Genomic DNA, 24,894 nt, shown 5'->3' with positions numbered 1-24,894 from the left:
GCACAGCAGTTCAGACAGCATCCGAGGAGCAGTAAAATCGACGTTTCGGGCAAAAGCCCTTCATCAGGAATACAGGCAGAGAGCCTGAAGGGTAGCGAGATAAGTGAGAGGAAGGTGGGGGTGGGGAGAAAGTAGCATAGAGTACAATAGGTCAGGGGGGGGGGAGTTAATACGTGGAAAAGAAGATAGACAGTTTGGACAAGTCATGGGGACAGTGCTGAGCTCTCACAGCAATCTGCTTAGGTTTCTGCATCCGCAGTTCTTTCGGTTTTTAAACAAGCTCTCTCTCTCTCTGCTAACCATCAACCCATCCAGTTTGCAGCCTTTACTCCCCTCTCTCCCACTAACGCCAGACTGCCTCAGGAACTCTTCCAGCTGCCATTCGGAAACCATTTTTTAAAAATTTCCCTTATTCCCCCCCCCCCCCCGCCGCCAAACTATTGATGAAATCGTAAAATAAGAAAAAAAGCTTTGAAAATGTCAAAAAGAATTTTCAACAAAATTCTACTGGACTCCATTCTGCATGTTACACTCAATGTGACTGGAATAGATTTAATATTTACAAACTCATTCCCTTCCATTACAAAGACGTTTCAAATAGAAAATTACAGGAAGTGCAGGAAAAGTTATATTTAAACAAAATGTTCCACTCTGAGGTTTCTCAATCGTGCTGATTGGCTGATAGCCAATCTAACCATTTCAGCTCGTAATCCAACTCTATGCTTGGCTCATTCTCCAGCCTTGTTGTCTCTCACTTGAATTAAATCTGAGGTGCCGTATTATTCCACCCTTCGTAATCGTCAATGAGAAAGACACTAGTTTGACCCAGTTACTCCCCCAAATAACAAAAATAGTCCGAATAACGAACAAATTACAAGTGAAACAAAATAATCTTTGCAAATTACATCAGAAGATTCTTACGCTTATCAACTTCACTGCAATCTCCATAGTCACAGTAAGGTCTGAGGGATGCAAGACAACATGCTACTTGTGAAAGGCATCCGAAAAGCAAGACAGGCATGTAGCAAAAGTAAACATTCCTTTTAAGCATAGTTTTTGATGACTGCCTGTGTCAAACTGCAATGATCTGCTGAATGGCTTATCAGTCATTGCTGATGAAGGGCTTATGCCCAAAATGTCAATTCTCCTGCTCCTCAGATGCTACCTGTCCTGCTGTGCTTTTCCAGCACCACACTCTAGACTCTGATCTCCAGCATTTGCGGTCCTCACTTTCGCCTGAACTTTGTCTACATCCCAACCTTATACACAGCTTCCTGCTCTCAACAATCACCTTCACCAGAGGAGCAAGTTCTGCCTTTTTGATGTAGCAAAGAAGTTCAACTGATAGCAAGCCATGTAAGGATATGATGGTAAGTGATCAAATTCTTGTGCAAGAGTTGTGTTTTAAGAAATGTCTGAAAGATGAAAAGCGTAGCAGAGATATATAGGGAGAAAATTCCAAAGCCTGGCATGAGACAAGTGAATATGCAACCACCAATGATAATGCAACTAAAATTAACGATATTCCCTAGAGCGTTGGAAGCTGAGCGGGTACCTTATTGAGATTTTTTAAATCATGAGGGGCATGGATAGGATAAATAGACAAAGTATTTTCCCTGGGGTGGGGGGAGTCCAGAACTAAAGGGCATAGGTTTAGGGTGAGAGGGGAAAGATATAAAAGAGACCCTAGGGTTAACTTTTTCATGCAGAGCGTGGTACGTGCACAGAATGAGCTGCCAGAGGAAGTGGTGGAGGCTGGTACAATTACAACGTTTAAAAGGCATTGGATGGGTATATAAAGAGGAAATGTTTGGAGGGATATGGGCTGGATGCTGGCAAGTGGGACTAGATTAGGTTGGGATATCTGTTCGGCATGGACGAGTTAGACCTAAGGGTCTGTTTCCGTGCTGTAATCTCTATAACTCTAGTTAAAATCGGAAATGCACAACAGACCAGAATTAGAGAAACAGAGGGCTAACAGCAAGGAGGCATTATTAGAGAAATGAACTTGAAGTGAGCTAAGACAGATGAAGAGTGTTGGATGACAAAGCTTACAGGAAGTAAAATTTGGGAAATGAGTCAGGGAAGCATGGGAATAACTCTGTGCAGCCAAACCGCAGAGATGGATGAAGGTTTCTATAGAGTTGAAGCATGGATAAAGTTGAAGGATGTTACAGAATTGGAAATAGGTGAAGATACAAATTAAACTCAAGCAGATCATTAGATCCCTCAAGCCTAACTCACCACTGAATAAAATCATGGCTAATCTGATTATGACCTCAACTCGATATTCCAGTTTAACCTACACTACTACTCACCCCTTCCCCACATCACCACCATTCCACTCCAACAAGGTTCCCATAACCCTATCACTCCGTTTTTAGTCAAAAATCTAATTAAACTTTGTCTTTCAAACACTCAATAAGCCTGCCTCTACTATTGAGGAAAAATTACATAAAACTGCACAACCCTCAGAAATCCTTTTTCTTAGTTTCTGTCTTAAATGGGGGATTCTTTTATTTTTAAACTGAGTGCATTTGTTCTATTCTCTCTCGTTAGAGTAAACAACCTTTTGTGGCCATTCCGCTTCCCTGTAGAATTTTTTTTTAAATTTTTAAAATTCTCTCTCATTCTTCTAAAATCTAATTAAACTTTGTCTTTCAAACACTCAATAAGCCTGCCTCTACTATTGAGGAAAAATTACATAAAACTGCACAACCCTCAGAAATCCTTTTTCTTAGTTTCTGTCTTAAATGGGGGATTCTTTTATTTTTAAACTGAGTGCATTTGTTCTATTCTCTCTCGTTAGAGTAAACAACCTTTTGTGGCCATTCCGCTTCCCTGTAGAATTTTTTTTAAAATTTTTTAAAATTCTCTCTCATTCTTCTAAACTCCAATGGATATAGCCACTCCATTGCTAAAACGATATCCCCCACCTCACCAATCTACCAATCACTTGGCTTTTCCCGGCTAAAAAGCAAGATATAGGAGTACAGTACTAGAAGAAGGAAACACAAATATCGAATGCACAAAATCGGCGCTGCGATTCTAGAGCATGTTACAGCTTGCTAATATTACGAAACTTGGAGTGAGTTTTAACTTGGAGCGAGGAGGATCGTGTAGCAAGTCAGGTCACCGACAAATTGTAGCAGTAAAGAGGCAGTTGCCATTTTTCTTTTAAAAAGCTGCTGTAAAAAGCTCCATCTGCTCTGAGGAAGGGTCACCGGACCCGAAACGTAAACTGATTTCTCTGCACAGATGATGCCGAACTCCTCCAGCAACATTTCATTTTTTTGTCGTTTCTGGTTTACAGCATTCTTTCTTTCGGTTTTTAGTTGCCATTTCAAGTTCGATGTACTCTTTTAAGTGCTATATTTTAATAAGAATCCTTTTACATCGGAATTCAACGGTGCAGTGCTTGTGTCACTAGCTCAGGGACAGGAGAAGGGGGACCACGTCCCGCCTATTCCAGAGGTGTGCAACAGCATACCCAGACATCACCCATCATTCAAAAGCCTCATCAGCTCTTAACAACAAATAAACCGAAAGAAACGTCAATTCCAACTTCTCTCCACAGTTGCTGCCTGACCTGCTGAGTTCTCTTTCCCAACAATGTTTTTGCCTGTTGTTGTAGACTCTTGGCGGCATCTCGCACCGAAACCGTTGAAGCGGATATGACGGTGCGGCCACAGTGATTGACAGCGCCTCCTCCAGCCATAGCACGGGGACGACATCGGCGGGACCAACAGGCTCAAGCGGAAGGGGCGGGCTCAGGCGGTACCGGTGATTGACGTTCCAGCCTGCGCAATGATTGGACGCAAGCCGTTGGGGTGGGCGGTAACCAGCGGCAGCACGGAGCCGGAGAGGTCCGCCATTTTTGTCTGTTGTTCGCTCGTTGGGGCTGAGGGTAATTGTTAAGCTTGTGCTTGGAAGTGCTAGGGGTTCGGGGGGCGCGGTGTGTTTCGTCTTTTTAATCGCTTTTTGTTTTTTTTCTCTCTTCTCTCAGTACGCCCGCTCCGTTCTTCTCTCTGGTCGTGTTGACGTTCCTTTTGCGGTTGATTTTTTTAAAAAAACAATACGGGGGAAACGGGTACGGCGGGAAGAAGAAGAAGAAAAAAATAAAGAAAAATGGTGAAGATTTTCGTGGGTAATCTACCACGGCCAACCACCGCCGATGAGATCCGGGCCTTGTTCGAGAAGTACGGCACCGTGAGCGAGTGCGACCTGATCAAGGTGAGGGAGTAAGGGGAGGGCGGGGGGGTCTCGGTTAATGTGGTCACGTGGGGTGTGGTTTTCGGGAGTTGGGGTTCAATTTCACTCTCCCCTGCCCGTACACCCACTCTACAAACATCTCCAGTTGCCTATTCCAGTATCCCACCACCCTCCTCTGTTTATCCCATCCCATTTCCCGTCTCTCATCCCTTTCTATCCTCCCCACAAGCCTCCCATCTCTATACCCCCACCCCATTATCTCCTCGTTGTCCCACCCGTATGGTCCAAACATGAATGAAGGAACTGAATTCCAGAGGTTGGGTGAGAGTGACAGCCCTTGACTTCAAGGGCGTATTTGACAGAGTATTTGACATCAAAGAGCCCAAGCAAAACTGGAGTCAATGCAGGGTAGGGAGTTCTTCACTACTTGAAATCATCATTGGCACATAGGAAGATGGTCATGGTTGCTAGAGATCAGTCATCTCAGCTGCTGGACGTCTCTGTAAAATTATGATGCAGCGAGGGTCATTGATGAAGCAGCTGAAGATGGTTGGCTATGCACATTACTCTTGGGAAGAGACCTCAGCTGTTTATCTTTTCCCTCATGATCTTAAGAACTTCTGTAGGGTCACCCCTCAATCTCCTGTGGTCCAGGGAAAACCGTCCCAGCTTATCCAGCCTCTCCTTATGACTCAAACCCTCCAGTCCCAGCAACATCATTATAAATCTTTTCTGCACCCTTTCAAATTTAATATAAAGAAGGGTGACCAGAACTGTAGACTGTACTGCAAAAGTGGCCTCAATGTCTGTTTAGCTGTAACCTGACATCCCAACTCCTATACTCCATTTTCTGACCAATGAAGACAAGCATAACAAACACCTTCTTCACCACCCTGTCTTCCTGTGATGACTGATTTCAAGGAAAGATGTACCTGAGTCCCTCGATCTCTGTGTTCGACAATGTTCTCCTACCACTCTGTGTAATTTCTGTCCTATTTTCTAGCAAATGCGACATCTTGCATTCATCAAAATTAAATTGCATCTATCTCATCTTGGTCCATTGGCCCAGTTGATTAAGATTCCTTCCTCTGTTCTCCTACCAGAGTGGATAACCTCACATTTATCCACTTATACTTCATATGCCCATACATTTGACCATTCACTCGACTTGTCCGAGTCACACTAAACCATCTCTGTATCACCCACCTCTTCAGCCTTCAGTGTCTGCAAACTAGCAGATGTTACATTTAGTTCCATTATCTAAATTGTTTATGTATTATGAATAGTTGGGTTCAAACACTGATCCCTGTGGTCCTCCCCTCACCTCGGTCATCACTGCCTGTCTCTCAGAAAATAAGCCATTCGAACTCTTTGTTTCCAGTAGATTTGTAATGCATAATTTCCTTGTCATAAATGCATGCTGACTTTGTCCAGTACTTTTACTGTTTTCCCAGTGTTCTGCCAATAAATCTTTTATAGTGGACTCTAGCATTTTTCCTTTCTCTAATATCAGACTAACTTGCCTAGGATTCCATTTTTCTTTGCTACTGCCTTTTGTTAAAATAATGAGGTTACATTAGCTACCTTCAAGATATAGGGACTGTTCCAGAATATGTAAAATCCTGAAAGATGACCACCATCCACTGTTTCTAAGACCATTTCCTTAAATATTCTGGGATTTGAATAATCGCGCCATTGGTATTTATCGACTTTTAATCCCATTAATTACACAACACCATTTCCCTACTAAGACTGAATGCCATTGATTCCCCTCTCTCACTACACTGTGTTGACCAACATTTTTGAGAGGTTATTGTGACTGCCTTTGTGAAGATAAAACCAAAATGTATATCTAGTTGATCTGCAATCTCTTTGTTCTCCATTATCACTTCTCCTGTTTCTAATTGTAAGAGACATGCATTTGTCTTCACTAATCTTTTTTTCTCTTCACAGACCTATCAAGCTTTTCCAATGAGTTTGTATGTTCCTTCCAATCTTACTCATTACGCTTACTTTCTGAGGAGAAAGTGAAGTCTGCAGATGCTGGAGATCAGAGCTGAAAATGGGTTGCTAGAAAAGCGCAGCAGGTCAGGCAGCATCCAAGGAACAGGAGATTCATCCTGAAGAAGGGCTTATGCCCGAAACGTCGAATCTCCTGTTCCTTGGATGCTGCCTGACCTGCTGCGCTTTTCCAGCAACACATTTTCAGCTCTACGCTTACTTTCCCCCACTTAATCAATTCCTTTGTCCTCCTTTGCTGAAATCTAAACTGTTTCCAATCCTCAGGTCTGCTGCATTTTTTGACCATTTGTGTGTTCTTTCCTTGGATTTAATACAGGTGTCACCCTGTATCTATGGGTGATATGTTCCAAGACCTACTGCAGATACCCGAAATTGCAGAGAGTAATGAATCCTATCATTTAAAGGAAAACCTACCTCCCTAGCAGCCCCTGGAATTATTTCTGAAATGTTCCATGCAATATTTTCTGGCTGCGGCAAAACATGGATAACTGAATCTGCAGATTATGGGAGTTTTTTTAGATTAGATTAGACTTACAGTGTGGAAACAGGCCCTTCGGCCCAACAAGTCCACACCGACCCGCCGAAGCACAATCCACCATACCCCTACATTTACCCCTTAACTAACACTATGGGCAATTTAGCATGGCCAATTCACCTGACCCGCACATCTTTGGACTGTGGGAGGAAACCGGAGCACCCAGAGGAAACCCACGCAGACACGGGGAGAACGTGCAAACTCCACACAGTCAGTCGCCTGAGTCGGGAATTGAACCCGGGTCTCAGGCGCTGTGAGGCAGCAGCGCTAGCCACCGTGCCGCCCACTACTGTATCATTCCAAATTTCCTTTGTCCTATCATTGTCATAGCTAGTTCATGCATCATACCAACAGTTTCCTTTATTTACATCAGGAACCTAGTCTCAGAATCAACTATCGCACTCCCCATCTTAATGAAGAATTTTATCACATTGTGGCTGATTTTCCCCAAGGGACCTCACACAGCAAGATTGGCAATTATCCCTTTCTGATCACACAATGGCCAACTGCTTACTCAATATACTGAACCATAAAATCATGTCATACAATTTCCAGGAGTTTCACTTTTACAACATCATTAGTGAATTGATTTTTTTCCCCATCTGTATTTAGACTAAGATCACCCATAATTATTGCTTGGTGTCTATTTACTGTTTAATGGTGTCCCCAATAGTTCCATTGCTGTTTGCAATCTCCACTATCATTTTCTCCCCATTGCTGTTTCTGAACTCTATCAATACAGATTCCACTTCAGTAATATCCTCCTTCACTGTTTTCTTAATGTCCTCTTTCACCAGTAATGCTTCCCCCCCACCCCCCACTTCCTTTTTCTTTTTGTCTGTTCTTCCTAAGCACTGCTATTCAGTTCCTATCCTTGGTCAATCTGCAGACATGTCTCCATAATTCTAATTACTCATTCATACCAATTTGCACAGTTAGTTTATCCACTTGATTGTGAATACTTTGTGTGTTAAATCTCAACCCCTTAGGCTTGTCTTTTCAGCATTCTTAGTCCCATTTTCTACCGTTAACTGTTTTATTCTTGCCCCAGATTTGTCTGCCTATCACTCTTTTAAATTTTGTATTCCATTTTAGCTTAAACACTCTAATTAAACTAGCAAAAGGCATCTGGTGTGCTTGCCTTTATTAACCTAGACATTGAATACAGGGGAGTGGAGGTTATGGTGGAGCTAGAAGGAACATTCTTTTTGGCTATAGATGGAGTACTGTGTGGCGTTCTGGTCACCACACAATAGGAAGGATGTGATTGCACTAAGGAGGGTGTAGAGGAGATTCAGCAGGATGTTGCCTGGGTTGAAGCAATTCAGGTATGTAAAGAGACAAGGTAGGCTGGAGTTGTTTATCTTAGGAGTAGGGAAAGTTGAGGAGGAATCCAATTGAATTGTGCAAAGGTATGAGGGCATGAATGAGGAGAAACCCTCTGGTCAATACCTTTGGACACAGTTTTATGTTAAGGTGAAAGGACGTTTAGAGAGGATTTGAGGAAAACATTTTTCATTCTGAAGGTTGGGAATATCTGGAATTATTTACCTAAAACAGTAGTAAAAATAAAAATCCACAAGACATTGAAGCACTATTTAGATGTACACTTGAAACATCAAAACATACAAGCAACAGGACTGGTGCTAGAAAATGGGCTTCGAATAGATAGTTGCTTAGTGACTGGCAAGGACACAATTGACCAAAGAACCTGTTACATGCTGTTAAAAACTTCAAGGCTTTCTCTCTTTAACCCTTAATTTCAATGTTGACAGTCTTTTTGACAAATACCCTGTTGTTTCCACTGAGCAATCAATTATCATCAGCTGTTACCAGATTCATCCTGGGTTTCTACCTGTCTAAATTTGCTTATTTTATAATAAAAGCAGAAAGTGCTGGAAAAGAAAATTGGCTTGACCTATCTGTGGAAAGAGAAGCAAATATTAATATTTCAAGGCCATCTCGCTCGCTCTCTCGCTTACACACACACACACGCACACGCACACACACACACACACACACACTGTCTCTCCACAGTGTTGGAAAAACTAAGGAGGCTTGGAGCATCTGCTATAATAGAAAGAAGAGTTCATTTTCAAGCCAAATCAGAACAGGAATCTTCCCAAAATCTCAATGTTAACTCAGTTTCTCTCTTCACAGATGCTTCAAGACCTTCTGAGGTTTTCCAGAACTGTTTTTTTAAATTTCAGATCTCCAGAGTCTGCAATACCTAAGTACCATGGTGAGGTTTTCCAGAGTCCATGGATTGATGAAATTGAGGGCTCTGGTTTAAAAAGAAGCCATGGATGGGGTGAAGAGCATAGATTTAAAACAATCAGTTGGGTGTTGAAAAATATATTTTTGTTGTGAGTTGGGAGTGACTGGAACTTAGTGAGATAATGGTTATGGGAGAAAGCCTTATTGCATTTAATACGCACATTTAATGGATCTGCCATATCCTACAATATTACCGATCGTGTGTTAGAATGGATTAATGGTGGTTAGTTATTTTTCAGCCATTAGAGAAAGTTAATTTGAATGGGACTTTTTGTTTTGTAAATTTCTGATTTATTCCTTATATTTTCACTTAATTGAGATACGAATAGTTAAACCATACATGAATTGCATAGTGAGACACTGTTGGAAAAGAAATGATTTAATCAGCCTGTCTTAAGACTGTCAATATTATATTACTAATTTTATATCTTCTTATCCTTGAACAGAATTATGGCTTTGTGCATATGAAGGATCGGGAAGCAGCAAAGGAGGCGATTGAGAACCTCCACCACTACAAGTTGCATGGTGTCTCCATTAATGTGGAGGCAAGCAAGAGTGTGTCCAAGTCCTCGACGAAGTTGCACGTGGGTAATGTTGCATCTGGCTGCACCAGTCTGGAATTGCAGGCCAAGTTTGAGGAGTATGGAACCGTCTTAGAATGCGATATTGTTAAGGACTACGCCTTTGTGCACATGGAGAGAAGCGAAGATGCCATGGAGGCTATCAGGGGGCTGGATGGCACAGAATTCAAAGGTGAAATAACTGGATTGATGTGGGGCATTTAGGGCTTTGAGATGTTCTTTTTAAACCTCTGGTTGTGCATGTATTCGGAGTCAGAACTGCAGATAATGGGAGTGTTTTCAGTGATGAAGTTGTTCACTCAATCACAGCACATTTTATGCAGTGTCTGAGTGTCCCGAATCTTTGAACATAATGCATCTTCTTGCAGTATGTGACACTGAGGGATTTCTGCAAGGGCTGCAATCCTATCAGGAGTGCTGCCTCAAAGAGAAATAGTATAATTTCCATCCTTATAGGCCCTCATTTCAGTTTTAATGTTAGGTGATTGCAAAGTAGGCATATTGCTATTTTCCACACAATGATATAGGAGAAATAAAACAATAGGCATGAGAGCTGGTTTCTTTTTATTTGCTCCATGGAAGCTTGTTAAACCTTTGCTACCTTTAGTTGCACTTCCAGATCGGCCAAAAGCTTGGTGTTTGTCAATCTATCCCAAATTGACAACGGTATGGCTAGCTGAAAATACATTCTACACTCAACTGCTCCAGGAATATCACTGCAGTGGCATGGGATTTTCCAACTCTATAATAACTGCTTGTGGCATTTCTGAAATAATGCAAATAATTCATTATGTTACGTCCCTATTGTTGCCATCGTATAGTCAGCCCCTCATCCCCTGAAGTGCTACTTTGCACTTGCAATGTTTGCTGGTTGGGTATAGTGTATATGAACACTCAATATTGAGAGATCTTTTTGAACAGCCAGTAGAGTTTAAAACTAGGGGGAGAAACCTTCATGTCGGATGGCCTTTGAATCAGCAGAGTTAAACAGTCAGACAGTTTTTTACATTGTCTATGTTGCAACCACTCAGATCTTTGAATTGTATTCAAAAAGATCTATTTTTATTGTGTGATCATGCTTAATAGGGTTGAGACGGAGATTGCTCAAACTTCATGAAGATTTCTTGCAAACAATGGTGACACCATTGTATGGTTTACATGAGAATATCTGTTTCCCTGGTTAGAATTTGCTACCAAGTAATTGCCTTTGCATGCATCTCAGTAAACTTACACTTGATGTTACCCTTTTCTCCTTTTGAGGTCCTGTTGCCTCTTTATGTTGTGCATTTTTATCTATCTATTGGTGAACATTAAAACAAATTCCAACATTTTGATAGTATTGGTAAGTGTCTTGTGTTCTTTTCCTTGGGTGCTGAGGTTTCCTCAGTATAAATGGCTGAAGATTCTTTCTAAGTTTAGATGAAGATTCACTTATCCTCACTTCAGTCTGTCTGTCAATCCAAATGTAACAGATTATTTATCTTGGCACAAACATGTGGAAACCTTTCTCGGATTAAATGGAGTACTGTGAACTTAATCAGAGATCTATTTTGTTTTTTGGTGTCGTGTGAGACAGAGTTAGATTTTAACTGTGATGAAGCCCCCTCAGTTAATGTCTGATCATATTGTACAAACTGGAAATTTTGTCTGATCAAACTAGGCCATGTTGTTACTGTGGAATGTTACACTTCACATCCCATTCGAAACAAGCACTCAAAGTTAGTATGTTTGAAGGGCAGTAAAGCTCCTTTTTCACTGGATGGGTGTCAAACTCAACTTATATTCTGGATGTAGTTTTACCTGGAAGGTTTGTTTTCATATGTTTCGTCACCATACCAGGTAACATCATCAATGAGCCTTTGGATGAAGTACTGGTGGCATGGCCCGCTTTCTATATTTTTTAAGGTTTCCTTGGGTTGGTGATGTGGTTTCCAGTGGCGATGTCATTTCTTGTTCTTTTTCTCTGGGTTTGGTAAATGGGAACCAAGTCATTGTGTTTGTTGATAGAGTTCTGGTTGGAATGCCATGCTTCTCGGAATTCTCTTGCGTGTCTCTTTTTGGCTTGTTCGAGGATGGATGTGTGGTCACAGTCAAAGTGGTGTCCTTCCTCATCTGTATGTAAGGATACTAGTGAGAGTAGGTCATGTCTTTTTCTGGCTAGTTGATGTTCATTATCCTGATGGCTAGTTTTCTGCCTGTTTGTCCAATGTAGTGTTTGTTACAGTTCTTGCAATGTATTTTGTAAATGACATTAAATTTGCTTGTTGATGGTATAGGGTCTTTCAATTCATTAGCTGCGGTATTAGTGTGTTGGTGGGTTTGTGGGCTACCATGATGCCAAGAGGCCTGAGTTATATTAAATTATATCAACTTATACTAAAATTAGACGAACATATCAAATGTGCTGGAAACAGCTTACAAGTTATTTGGACACACTGGGTGGAAATTACTATGAAAATTTCCAGTTTATTTGGTCATAAACAGTGTGCCATGTATACCAGTTTCAAGCATGACATAACTGACAATATATTAGTTACCTTTGTTTTTAGAGTTACTTAGAGACTGTGTGGTCAGTTTAAAATATGCAAAACTCCATGCGCTTATTTCAGGATTGTTCTGTAATCACATGGAAAACATGGTTCAGCATGTGTTGTACGTTACAAGTGGATTTTCAATAATTGTTTATTAGCCTTAAAGTTTCAAAATCAGTGAAGAAGTGACAACAATTTTACTTTCTCATTAACCCCACCCCCACAAACACACACACACACAATTCCTTTTGGGATATGCAGCGAAGGACTGTTGAAAAGCATTGACTTTAGCTTCCAGCTGGACCTTCTGCTTCTTCTGAATAAATTGGACCTTGCAATGTAACACCAGCATTTGGTGCCTTCTGTGTGACTGAGAACAATCAGTCTTAATGTCTCTCCATCCTGATCACCAACCCTCCTCACTGCCATCCTTCCCGTTCCTCATTTTCGCAGCATTGGAAACAATATTTATGCCCAGATATCACTCAACCTATTACCTCCTGATTCTATCTACGTTCGTGAGGATGTTGCTGCTGATTTTGTTCCTGCAGGAAATTCTGGGTCCCACAAGTATTCTCTTTCTTTCTACAGCATCATTACCCAGTTTCTTGCCTTCCTGGAGCTCACATTACTCAATCTGTATTTTCTCAAATGCCCTCATGACCCTTAATTGCCAGTCTATTTATCTTCCAGTCCTTTGTCGTTTCTGATTCACATATGCCTCAGTCCTGTGCACCTGGTCAAATGTCAGTCTTTCAAGCAGCAGTCCCTACTCCTGTTCTCCACCTATTATGTCTTTGTCGTTCTCTTCCCTGTGGAAGGAAGAAGCTGATGCACTGAAAAAATTCATTCCATTCTCTGTTTGAAACAGCACCTTTATATTCTTGCAGAATATTCAAACACTACTGTCTGTTAAAACTGTTCATATAGCCATTTTAGTGTATGCAAGTTACGTACAGAGTGAACAGTTCTACTGAATTTCGGATTCAGAATTGCCTGAAATATTGCATCAATTCAACTCGTTTTACAGAGCATACCAAACTTTGTGTGGCTTCTCTGAGGGAGTCAATTCAGTGCTTTCCTTAAGTGCTGGATTAAGGCTGACCAAACAAGATAGAACTAGTTTGGAACTCTGTTCCACTGAATGCTCAGATTGAAGATTAAGCAATTCTTTACTATGGTAAATTAACAGTTGAAGTTAAAAATGCATTTTTCAGAAGTGACTTATCACTCTGTTTTAAACTAAAATGGTGGTGTAGTGAACAGTGAAGAAGGTTATTTAGTACAGTGGGACTTGATCAGGTGGGCCAATTTGGCCAGGCAAATCAGGGCAGAACTCATACACTTAATGGTAGGGTCCAAGAGAGTGTTGATGAACAAAGTGACCTTGGGATGCAGGTTTATCCTTTGTTGAAGTTGGAGTTAAGTAGACTGGTTAGTGAAGAAAGTATTTGGTATGCTTGCCTTTATTAGTCAGTGCATTGAGTACAAGAGTTGGGATGTCATGTTGCAGCTGTACGGGCACTGGTTAAGCCACTTTTGGAATACTGTGTTCAGTTCTGGTGTCACTGCTGTGAGGAAGATGTTGTCAAACCTGAAAGGATGCAGGAAAGCTTTGCAAGGATGTTGTCAGGATTGGAAAGTTTGAGCTATAGGGAGAGGCTGAATAGGCTGGGACTACTTTCCCTGGAGCTTTGGAGGTTCAGGTGTGACTTTATAGAGGTTTGTAAAATCTTGAGAGGCATGGATAGGGTGAATAGCCAAAGTCTTTTTCCAGGGCAGGGGAGTCCAAAGCTGGAGGGCATTGGTTTAAGGTGAGAGAGGAAAGATATAAAAGAGACCTCAGGGACAAGGTTTTCACAAAAAGGGTGTGTTTAAGAGAGATGACTGTTAAAGGAAATGGTGGAGGCTGATACAATTATATTTTAAAAAGCATCTGAATGAGTATATAATGAGGAAGAATTAGGAAGATACGGACCAAATGCTGGCCAATAGGACTAGATTAATTTAGAATGTCTAATCAGTATGGATGAGTTGGACCAAAGGGTCTGTTTCTATGCTGTACAGCTCTATGATTCTCACCCTTGAATCTCCTCACCAATGAATCTGAAGTATTATCCTCAAGGAACTGTGTTCATATCTCTGCACATCTTGTGGTTTACATTATATTTCAAAAGATTATCTTAGTTCTCTTAATAATTTTTAAAAACTGCAAATATCCTTTTAATTTGGATAATGTTTAATTTCCTAGTACATGGGAACAGTGATTTTTAATTTGTGTGCATCATCTTGTCAACTCCATATCCTGAGGTGATCGAACTAGTTATGAACAACTTTTGAATTGTGTGATTTATATCAATCAAGAGTGGGTGCAGTTAATGTCCAGCCCTTTTTTATTAGATATATGTTTGACACAAGTTCTCCCAGGTTGGAAATATTCCTAATGACTTGGTGAAAACAACAATTTCTTTATCTTGACAATGGGACAATTTGGAGATTTATCTGGGTGCAAATGGGTAGGGAGTTCAGTGCCCAAAATGGTCTTTGCATATTGTCATGATGTGATATCAGCCTGAGACTTCTCTGACACCTTCAGGGATCTTTCAAAGATCGCTACAACTAATTAAGTTGTTTGGAGTGTCAGCAGTGCTTCAACTAATTTATGCATGATAACCTCCTTGATTTCATTGGGGATAGTAACTAGGTAACTACTCAAGTGAATGTTGATAATAGGGCATATGTTTTCAGGAGAATTTTTGACTACTGTGAATATTGTCATGGGATCTTGCATTTACATTTGAGGGGGAAGACTGGGCCTCCATTTAACATCTCATCCAAAAGATTGCATCTTCAATTGTGTAGTGCTTTAATTCTCTACTGAACTATCAATCTGGATTTTATGTTCAAATTTCCGGGCATATTTATGCCATCTTATCCTCAGAAAAAAAGTACTATAAACACTTAAATTCCATGAAACATAACTGGAAAAAATGGAATCAAACTGTGGAGACTGGCATGACAGTTTGGACTATATTGTGAAAAATAACTTGGAAATGTTGATCTATCAGTGTCTGTTTTGATAAGTCACTGGTTATTTTGTAGAGTTGCACATGCAGGGTTTACTGGAATGTTGAGTGTTGGTACACATCGAGAAAGAGAAATAGATAAGTAAAACCATACTGGAACACGGAATAAAAGGGTCAGGCAATGTGTCTCTGTGCTTGTTGGAGTAAGCCTGTAACAAAATTGTAACTGCCTTGTGGGGATGCAGGGACAGTGAGTGTTTTATCTGTCAAGTTTGTTATATTGAAATGGCAGAAGTGTTGGTTGTTACTGATGATAAGTCCACACACCCTTTCAGTTCTGTTGATCATATTGTTCTTGTAGTTGAAATTAGAGTGCTGAAGAGCATGGAGTCATCTTATAAAAATGAGAGAATGTTTTTACTAGCCTATAGGTCAGACCCTATACGTGGAGAGGAACAACTGCATAATTGTGACATATTGGATAAAGGATCTTTTGTCAGAACTGGGAGCTGTTGGACATAAGTAGCTTCTTTCAATATAAGCAGGAAAAAAGCAAATTATTAAATAATAAAAGGGACCATGAGTGCAACATAGAAATATTTGATCAGGGAGCATGTATAGATACTAAAATGTAGATATTTGAAGAAGAGCAGAGAGAGAGAAAACAAAGCTTTGAAAAATTCGGCAAAGCACAAAATTACCGTGGCCTGGGACGGTGGCAAAGGGACCTTTTCACAAGTCAAGTGGTAGGTCACATACCAAACATGAACCACGTTAGTTATTATTGTTATTTAATATTTAAGATATTAAACCCCAGCAAGAATGCAGAATTTACGCAAAGAAAAGCAAAGTTACCATTTCGACTATGATATGACTCTTTGATATGCTAAAATGAACTGGAAAATGATGTTTCCAAAGCTGTTGACAGAGGAGGAGGAGGAAGTGGAACAGATAACAAGTGAGCAATAAAATAAAAATATTGTATGTGCTGGAAATATGAAACAAACACACAATGGTGGAGAAAATCAGCAAGTCTGGTGGCATCTGCGGAGAGAGAAAAACATGGGTTAATGTTCCAGTACAACTTGTGGCTCTGTTTCTCTCTCTCGATGGTGAGCATGCCCAGAGTAAATGACAAGGCATGCTAATGATAGAGAAAAGATGTAGATACAAAATGGGTAGTAATTGTTGGTGTGAATAGTAGAAAATAGGTTAGCTTCAGTGAGAGTAAATCCATTCAAACAGGGCATGGGTACTGGCGAGATCAGTGGTTTGGTCAGAGTATTGAGCATAGGATTTGGGAGGTCATGTTGTGGCTGTACAGGACTTTGGTTAGGCCACTTTTGGAATATTGCATGCAATTCTGATCTCCTTCCCATTGGAAGGATGTTGTGAAACTTGAAAGGGTTCAGAAAAGATTTACAAGGATGTGCCAGGGTTGGAGGATTTGAGCTGTTGGGAGAGGTTGAATAGGCTGGGGCTGTTTTCCCTGGAGCGTTGGAGGCTGAGGGATGACCTTATAGAGGTTTAGACAATCATGAGGGGCATGGATCGGATAAGTAGACAAGTCTCTTCCCTGGGGTGGGAGTGTCCAGAACTAGAGGGCATAAGTTTAGGCTGAGCGGGAAAGATATAAAAGACACCTAAGGGACAACGTTTTCATGCCAAGGGTGATGTGTGTATGGAATGAGCTGCCAGAGGCTAGTAAAATTGCAACATTTAAAAGGCATCTAGATGGTTATATGATAGGAATGGTTTTGAGGGATATGGTCCAGCTGCTGGCAGGTGGCACTAGGTTGGGTTGACGTATCTGGTCGTCATGGATGGGTTGGACCGAAGGGTCTGTTTCCATGCTGTACATCTCTGACTCTGAGTTTCAATCAAAATGGAGGATAATGGTTTGTGCTCTGAAGTTGTTGAAGTCAAAATTGAATGCTGAGGGTGAAGGCTGTAAAGTGCTTCAGCAGAAAATGAGTTGCCATATTGAACTTCTTTGAACCACTCAGACTAACAATTTGCAGCCTAAGACGTGCAAGCGTGAGATCAACATGGTGTATTGAAATGGTAAGCAGCAGGAAGGTCAGAGTTATTCTTGTGTTCTCTCCTACAAAACGGTCACCTAATTTAAGTTTGATTTCACAACTGGCATCTCCACCGTCCTAGTTAATTGCCGTTCTAGTGCACATGCTACTGTCATGCTATTATCTTTTTCTTGGGCCTGCTACAGTGCTGTAGTGAAGCTCTGTGCAAGCTGGAAGGACATCACCTCATTTTCCACTTTAGCACTTTACAGCCTTCAAGAAGCAACACTGTGTTCAACAACTTGAGAGCATTAATATTGTTCTTGATGTCAATTATGCCCTCTCCACACCCCCCACTACATGTCTTGTTTTAATGTGTTTACTCTCTGTATAGCCAATCCATTTTCTACAATTGACCGCAACCATTTGCACATATTCTACATAAAATCTCCTCTACGACTATCAGAACTGCATTTGACTTTCTCTCTGAGCACCCTGACCATCTGTGAAGTCTTCATTTCCTAGCCGCAATCAGTTCCAGAGAAACCATTGCGATTTGAAACGCTAACTTTGTTTCTCTCTCAACTCAGACCTGTAAAGTTTCTCCAGTAATGTGCATTGTCTTTGTAAACATAATCCCATTATTTAAGAAGAGAAATGAGAAAATGGCAACTGATGATTTTTTTTAACATCAGTAGTAGGAAAAATGATAGAATCTCTTAGTAACTGCATGATAACAGGACATTTAGAAAATCTTTAGATGATTAAATAAAGTCAATTAAATAGTGTTTTTTTGAGGATATTTAAGCAGAATAAATGGATACCAGGGGGTGCAGTGAACTTGGATTTTCTGTAAATATTAGATAAGGAGCCGCTTGAGAGGATACTGACAAATTGTCTCTAATACTATGAGCCCTAAAGTATTAACATTGATCAAAGATTGATCATTTCAGAAAATGAGAGATTTACCCATAGGATATCATAAGAATTAATTAGAGAGTAGGTGCTGAGAACCTGTTTCCACTGGCTGGTGCATATGGCTGTTGTTTAAAATGGGTCTCACATTTGAAGTGATGACGACCAGTTTCTTGTTTACAAGGCTGTTGATGCTCGGGATTCTCAACCCCATAGACGAATTGAGCATTTCTGAGATGAGTTGGTAAGTTGCTAGAGAATTCTAGGATGTGGGGAAAGTGCAGTGATGTGGTGCTGAGATAAAATGGGTGACTGGCTCAAAAACTGAAAATGTGTTGCTGGAAAAGCGCAGCAGGTCAGGCAGCATCCAAGGAACAGGAAATTTGACGTTTCGGGCATAAGCCCTTCTTCAGGAATCAACCCAATTGACTTCATGTTCTGACATCAAAAAGGTGAAGCAAATGTTTTCCTCAGAACATAAGTCAGGAAGTGAAATTTGTATATGCAAAGTATACAAGTTTTTTTTTAAATGAGTGGCTAGACAAGGAGTGGATATTTGTACCAATCGTTCTAAGAAAGATTGCTAATCTGTGCTATCCATGTTTTGTTATCTCTTATGTGCTTCTCTTGGTATGTTCATCCCTTTTTTTCAAGACTTTACAAACATGATGTTCAGAGTTCAAATTATTCTATTCAGTCATGTTCCCTATTTGAATGAATCAGAATAAATGTTGCACTATAGTGTTTTATTTTAATATTAAAACACAATGTGAAAATGTTGCTAACCTGAATGTGCTATTGAAATCCTACTTGGGATATTGAATAAGGATGTTATTGTCTTGTTTTTGTGTGTGGGTCAGTGGGGGTGGCGTGGCAGCAACTGGGGGAATTGGGAGGGTGTTGCTGATTGTACTTCAATAGCTAACATCCATTTCACTCTAAAGCCGGCAAGTTTCCATACTGATTCTTCCCTCTCTGAACTGATATTCCTTTTTGAGGATCTAACATCTTTTTTGTGGCACAGTTGGCCCAGTGGTTAGCACTGCTGCCTCCTCGCGCCAGGACCCAGATTCCAACCTTGGGTGACTGTGTGGAGTTTGCACATTCTCCTCATATCTGCGTGGGTTTCCTCTCACAGTCCAAAGATGTGCAGGTTAGATGAATGGGCCATGCTAAATTGCCCATAGTGTTCCAGAATATATAGGTTAGATGCATTAGTCAGGGGAAATGTAAAGTTATAGGATAGGGGAATGGGTCTGGTTGGGATGCTCTTCAGAGGATCGGTGTGGACTTGTTGGGCCAAATGGCCTGTTTCCATACTCTAGAGGTTCTATGATTCTGTGAAGATTGAATGGTGAAAGTTGATGATCATTCAGCTTCATTGCAGCAAAGATTAAAGTGGTTGTACTAGTGAGGTGATAGAGCAAATAACCTCACTAGCATGAACATCATTGACTGATACTTAAGAGTCAGGAGTGCATAAATATTAGTGGAGCAGCCTAACTTTGATGAAATTTTGATGATTTCACTTTTTTTTAAATTGGCACTAATGCAGTATCTATGACAGCCCAGGGAAGTGTACTTTTCTTTTATCTTTATAAAATCCATGATTGTTCTCTTGAATGCGAAATTCTATAAAGATGTAACCCATATAAATCACAGTATTTAGAATTTTGTAACAAATGATCACTCTAAGCTGTACAAGTGCCCAGCGGTTGCAATGGTTTGCTCACAGTGATGGGCATGACCGCATTGTTCACAAAGTTAGCAAGTCACACGACACCAAGTTATAGTCTAACAGGTTTATTTGAAATCACAGGCTTTTGGAGTGTTGCTCCTTAATCAGGTGAAGTGGAGAGCAGCACAGAGGCACAGAATATGTGGGTAGAGAGATAATGACAAGACAATTCCAGGTGATTAAAAGTGTCAATAGTTAAGTACAAATAGTATCAGTGGAGTGTCAGCAAATCTTTGCAGGTGATCAAATGTATCAAACAATATGAGTAAAGTGCCAGAAGCTGAATAACAAGTGAAGGAATGGCTTATGAACTGATTACTCAAGGCAGAGACAATTAGCAATTAATCAAAAATAAGATGGTTTTAGAGACAAACCATTTGGCTTGAATAACATGACAAAGGTCTAACCAAAGTAACAAGTAATCAAAAAAATATACAAACTAATAAAGATAGAAAGGCAATAACAAGTAATCAAAGTAATGAGGTGAGAGTGGCAGCCCTTGACATTAAGACTGCATTTGACTGAGTATGGCATCAAGGAGCCCTGGCAAAATTGGAATCAATGGGTTTCAGTGGGCACTTCGCTAGTTAGAGTCATGCCTGGCACAAGGGAGATGGTTGTGCTTGTGGAGGGTCAGTCATCTCAATTCCTGGGCATCTCTGCACGAGTCCCTCAGGGTAGTGTCCTTGGTCTGATAATCTGCAGCTGCTTCATCAATGACCTTTCACTGTCAAAAAGTCAGAAGTGGGGATGTTGACGATGATTGCACAGTGTTCAGTACCATTCACGGGCTCAGTGGTTAGCCCTGATGCCTCACAGCATCAGGGATCCGGGTTCAATTCCCACCTCAGACAACTGTCTGTCTGGAGTTTGCACATTCTCTGAGTGCACCGGTTTCCTCCCACAGTATAAAGATGTGCAGGTTAGGTGAATTGGCCATGCTAAATTGCCTGTAGTGTTAGATGCATTAGTCAGGGGTGAATGTAGGAGAATGGGTTGGGGTGGGTTGCTCTTCAGAGTTGGTGTGGACTTGTTGGGCCGAAGGACCTGTTTTCACACTGTAGGGAATCTAATCTAATTTAATCATTCATGACACCTCAGCTATTGAAGTAGTCTATGCTCAAATGCCACAAGATCTGGACAAAAATTTAGGCTTGGGCAACAAATGGCAAGTAACATACAAATGCCAGACAATGACCATCACCAATAAGGGGCACTCCAACTAGTGCCCCTTAACATTCAATGGCATTACCATCACTGAATCACCAACTAACAATATTCTTGGGGTTACCATTGACTAGAAGCTCAATTGGACTCACCACATAAACGCAGTGGCAACAAGAGCAGGTCAGAGACTATGGATACTCACCACCTGACACCCCAAAGTCTGTTGTGGTTCTGTTCGCCGAGCTGAGAATTTTTGTTGCAAACGTTTCGTCCCCTTTCTAGGTGATATCTTCAGTGCTTGGGAGCCTCCTGTGAAGCGCTTCTGTCATGTTTCCTTCGGCATTTATAGTGGCTTGTCTCTGCTGCTTCCGGTTGTCTGTTGCTGTCCGCTGCAGTGGCCGGTATATTGTGTTTGTTGATAGAATCAGTGGATGAGTGCCATGCCTCTAGGAATTCCCTGGCTGTTCTCTGTTTGGTTTGCGCTATAATAGGAGTGTTGTCCCAGTCGAATTCATGTTGTTTGTCGTGTGTGTGTGGCTACTAAGGATAGCTGATCGTGTCGTTTCGTGGCTAGTTGGTGTTCGTGGATGCAGGTTGTTAGCTGTCTTCCTGTTTGTCCTATGTAGTGTTTTGTGCAGTCCTTGCATGGGATTTTGTACACTACGTTGGTTTTGCTCATGCTGGGTATTGGGTCCTTTGTCCTGGTGAGTTGTTGTCTGAGAGTGGCTGTTGGTTTGTGTGCTGTTATGAGTCCTAGTGGATGCAGCAGTCTGGCTGTCAGTTCGGAAATGCTCCTGATGTATGGTAGTGTGGCTAGTCCTTTGGGTTGTGGCATGTCCTCGTTCCGTTGTCTTTCCCTTAGGCATCTGTTGATGAAATTGCGTGGGTATCCGTTTTTGGTGCCCCACACACAGATGACGAACAACATGAATTCGGCTGGGACAACGCTACTATTATAGAGCAAGCCAAACACAGAACAGCCAGGGAATTCCTAGAGGCATGGCACTCATCCACTGATTCTATCAACAAACACATCGACCTGGACCCAATATACCGGCCACTGCAGCAGACAGCAACTGGCAACCGGAAGCGGCAGAGACAAGCCACTATAAATGCCGAAGGACACATGACAGAAGTGCTTCACAGGAGGCTCCCAAGTACTGAGGATGTCAGCTAGAAAGGGGATGAAACGTTTGCAACAAAAACTCCCAGCTCGGCGAACAGAACCACAACAACGAGCACCCGAGCTACAAATCTTCTCCCAAACTTTGAACCCCAAAGTCTGCCCACCATCTACAGCGCGCAAGACAGGAGTTGACAGAATATTCTCACTTGCCTGGATGGGTGTACCTGAAACAGCACTCAAGAAGCTTGATCCCATCCATGACAAAGCAACCCACTTGATTGGCACCACCTCTACAAACATTCAATCCTCCACTACTGGCACTCAGTGATAGCAATATACACTATCTACAAGATGCACTGTAGAAATTCACCGAAGATCCTGAGACAGCAACTTCCAAACACATGACCACTTCCATCTAGAAGGGCAAGGACAGAAGGTACTTGGGAACACCATCACCTGCAAGTTCCCTTCCAAGCCACTCACCACCCTGATTTGGAAATATACCACCGTTCCTTCTCAGTCGTTGGGTCAAAATCCTGGGATTCCTTCCCCACCGGCATTGTGAGTCAATCCGCAGCATGTGGGCTGCACCTTCTCAAGGGTGACTGAGGATGGGCTATCAATGCTGGCCAGCCAGCAACACCTAAGTCCCACAAATGAATAAAAAAAGAGTAGTGTCAAAACAGAACAGTAAGGAATATTTTACTAACACAACATTATGGTGGGGTTACATGTCGAGTGACATAAACCCAAGATGGTGTTTGAGGCCATCCTCGATTAAGGAATTTGGCTACAGTTTCTGCTGGGCGATTCTGTGTTGGTGTATTTCGAAGGCTGCTTTGTGGGGTGCTGACCTGAGCAAAATCACTCAGCAGAAACTGATAGCCAAGTTCTGTAATCAACTGTGATCTTACGTTCATGTCACTCTGCATGTAACTCCATCATAATGTTCTGTGTTTGTAAAATCTTCCTTACTGTTCTGTTTTGACACCATTATCTTGATTACTTGTTATTATCCCTCTACCTTAATTAGTTTATACAGTTTCTGATTACTTGTTACTTTTGTTAGACCTTCATCATGCGACTGTAATACCTATCATGGTATTCCAGCCATTTGGAATGTCTAGCATCACCTTTTTAACATTTTTGTAATTAACTCGGTTCATAGGCCATCCCTTCACTTGTTAGTCAGCTGTTGACACTTTACTCACACTGTTTGATGCTTTTGCCCATTTGCAAAGACTTGTTATTCAGCCTGTCAACGCTCCAATCACACTATTTTCTTTAAATATTGATGCTCCTAATTACCTGGAACTGCCTTGCTGTTATCTCTCCACCTATGTATTCTATGCCTGTACTTTTCCTCCATTTCACCTGATGAAACAGCAGCGCTCAGAAAACTTGAGATTTCAAATAAACCTGTTGGACAATAACCTGGTGTTGTGTGACTTCTGATTTTTGTCCAGCACCGCTATCTTCACATTATGATCATCATTCACGGCATTAACAGTTGGAGGTCTGTGCAGAAGGAAAAAGGGGGAATGCAACTTGTAAACTTCATTGATTTTATACCCTTAAATGAATGGATAAGTCTAGCTAAAACTAATCCATGGGATGCATCAGTCTTGATCCATTTAGTCTAACATAATGGCGTATTTCCTGCTCTGTGCCCTGTAATATTGCTTTTTCTATATTTGTTAATTTAGTTAGGTATATTCCACTTTTCTGCAATTTGAAGCCTTCCACTAACTGGCTGAATTTAGTTTTCAGTTCACCTCACTGAACCCATTTTTAAAATCCTCTTAGTGTTTCAAATTTCCTGTTAAAATATTAGTTTGTTTTACATGTGCTTTCCAAACTCAAGTAGTTATTTTTCTTGATTCACTTTATTTGAACTACTAATTAGAGATGAAGCATAGGACCAGCTGTGATGGTATTAAACAGCAGACCAATGTTGGGTAGCTGTACGATCCATTCCTGTTATTGTTTCTTGGGTATACTTAGTTTGAATTGTGCTACCTATTCTGGTCTGGCCTGTAGAATGGAACAACAGGGTGACCCCCATATCCGTGGAATTGTTTTCCGCGGTTTCAGTTACCCAGTTTACCACAGCCTGAATGTACAATATGGAACCTTCTGGTACCAGGGGCTGCTGGGAAGGTACATTTCCCATTTAACTGAATGGATTTGCTCCTATCCTTGGTTTCTGGCTTCGCAGTAGCTTTAGGAATGTATTCCCCATGGGTACAGAGGACTACTGTAATATAATTCTAGAGAATATAACTAATGATTGCATTATATAACCATTGTAGCATTATAAGTTTAGTTAATTAGGTTTGGATTTCTTTATATTTTGGGCACTTTGCCTTGAGTGATGCCCTGACCAGGGTGATGTGCTCAAAATCAAAAACTCCTCTGTTTACTTTGATGATGCTGTACAATACGTCTCAATGAGAGGAGGAACATCTTAGAAGTATTATCAGTTACTTAGTTGCAGGTATTATCCCCAAAATAAACCACAATAATTTACTCTGACGTTTTCAAAGCGAGAAGCACAACAGCATCAATGCAAGTACTCTAAATTGATTTGAAATCTCTTCAAAACTCTTCACATTCTAGGGTCATCCATTCCTTTGTTTTTTCCACTGTTCTTTTGTGATGCTTAAATGGAACAGGTCAATGGGCTTCCCCTAAAAATGTGTCTTAACCTGCATAAAAGTACTTTCTAAGAAGCCAAAAAATG

The 24,894-nt window shown here is 41.1% G+C and overlaps 1 protein-coding gene across 9 annotated transcripts in view; it reads left to right on the top strand.

Annotated features, from left to right (window-relative positions):
- The first annotated feature begins 938 nt into the window (after positions 1-938).
- LOC132832449 (RNA-binding protein 4B-like) overlaps positions 939-24,894 on the top strand; it is a 119,874-nt gene continuing 95,918 nt past the window's right edge. For 4 of the 9 annotated variants that reach the window (XM_060850454.1, XM_060850456.1, XM_060850455.1 and 1 more), the window contains exons 1-4: positions 1,083-1,370; positions 3,635-3,907; positions 4,007-4,233; positions 9,493-9,799. In XM_060850454.1, the coding sequence (XP_060706437.1) occupies positions 4,129-4,233; positions 9,493-9,799 (412 nt within the window). In that variant the 5' untranslated portion in view covers positions 1,083-1,370; positions 3,635-3,907; positions 4,007-4,128. Of the gene's footprint in view, positions 1,371-3,634; positions 3,908-4,006; positions 4,234-9,492; positions 9,800-24,894 lie in introns of all 9 variants that reach the window. The other 5 variants (XM_060850451.1, XM_060850448.1, XM_060850450.1 and 2 more) reach the window with 4 other exon arrangements.

Source organism: Hemiscyllium ocellatum, chromosome 35, assembly GCF_020745735.1.
Source record: "Hemiscyllium ocellatum isolate sHemOce1 chromosome 35, sHemOce1.pat.X.cur, whole genome shotgun sequence".
NCBI lineage: Eukaryota > Metazoa > Chordata > Chondrichthyes > Orectolobiformes > Hemiscylliidae > Hemiscyllium > Hemiscyllium ocellatum.
The sequence above is the reverse complement of the archived record's forward strand: the minus strand, read 5'-3'. Positions and strand labels throughout refer to the sequence as shown.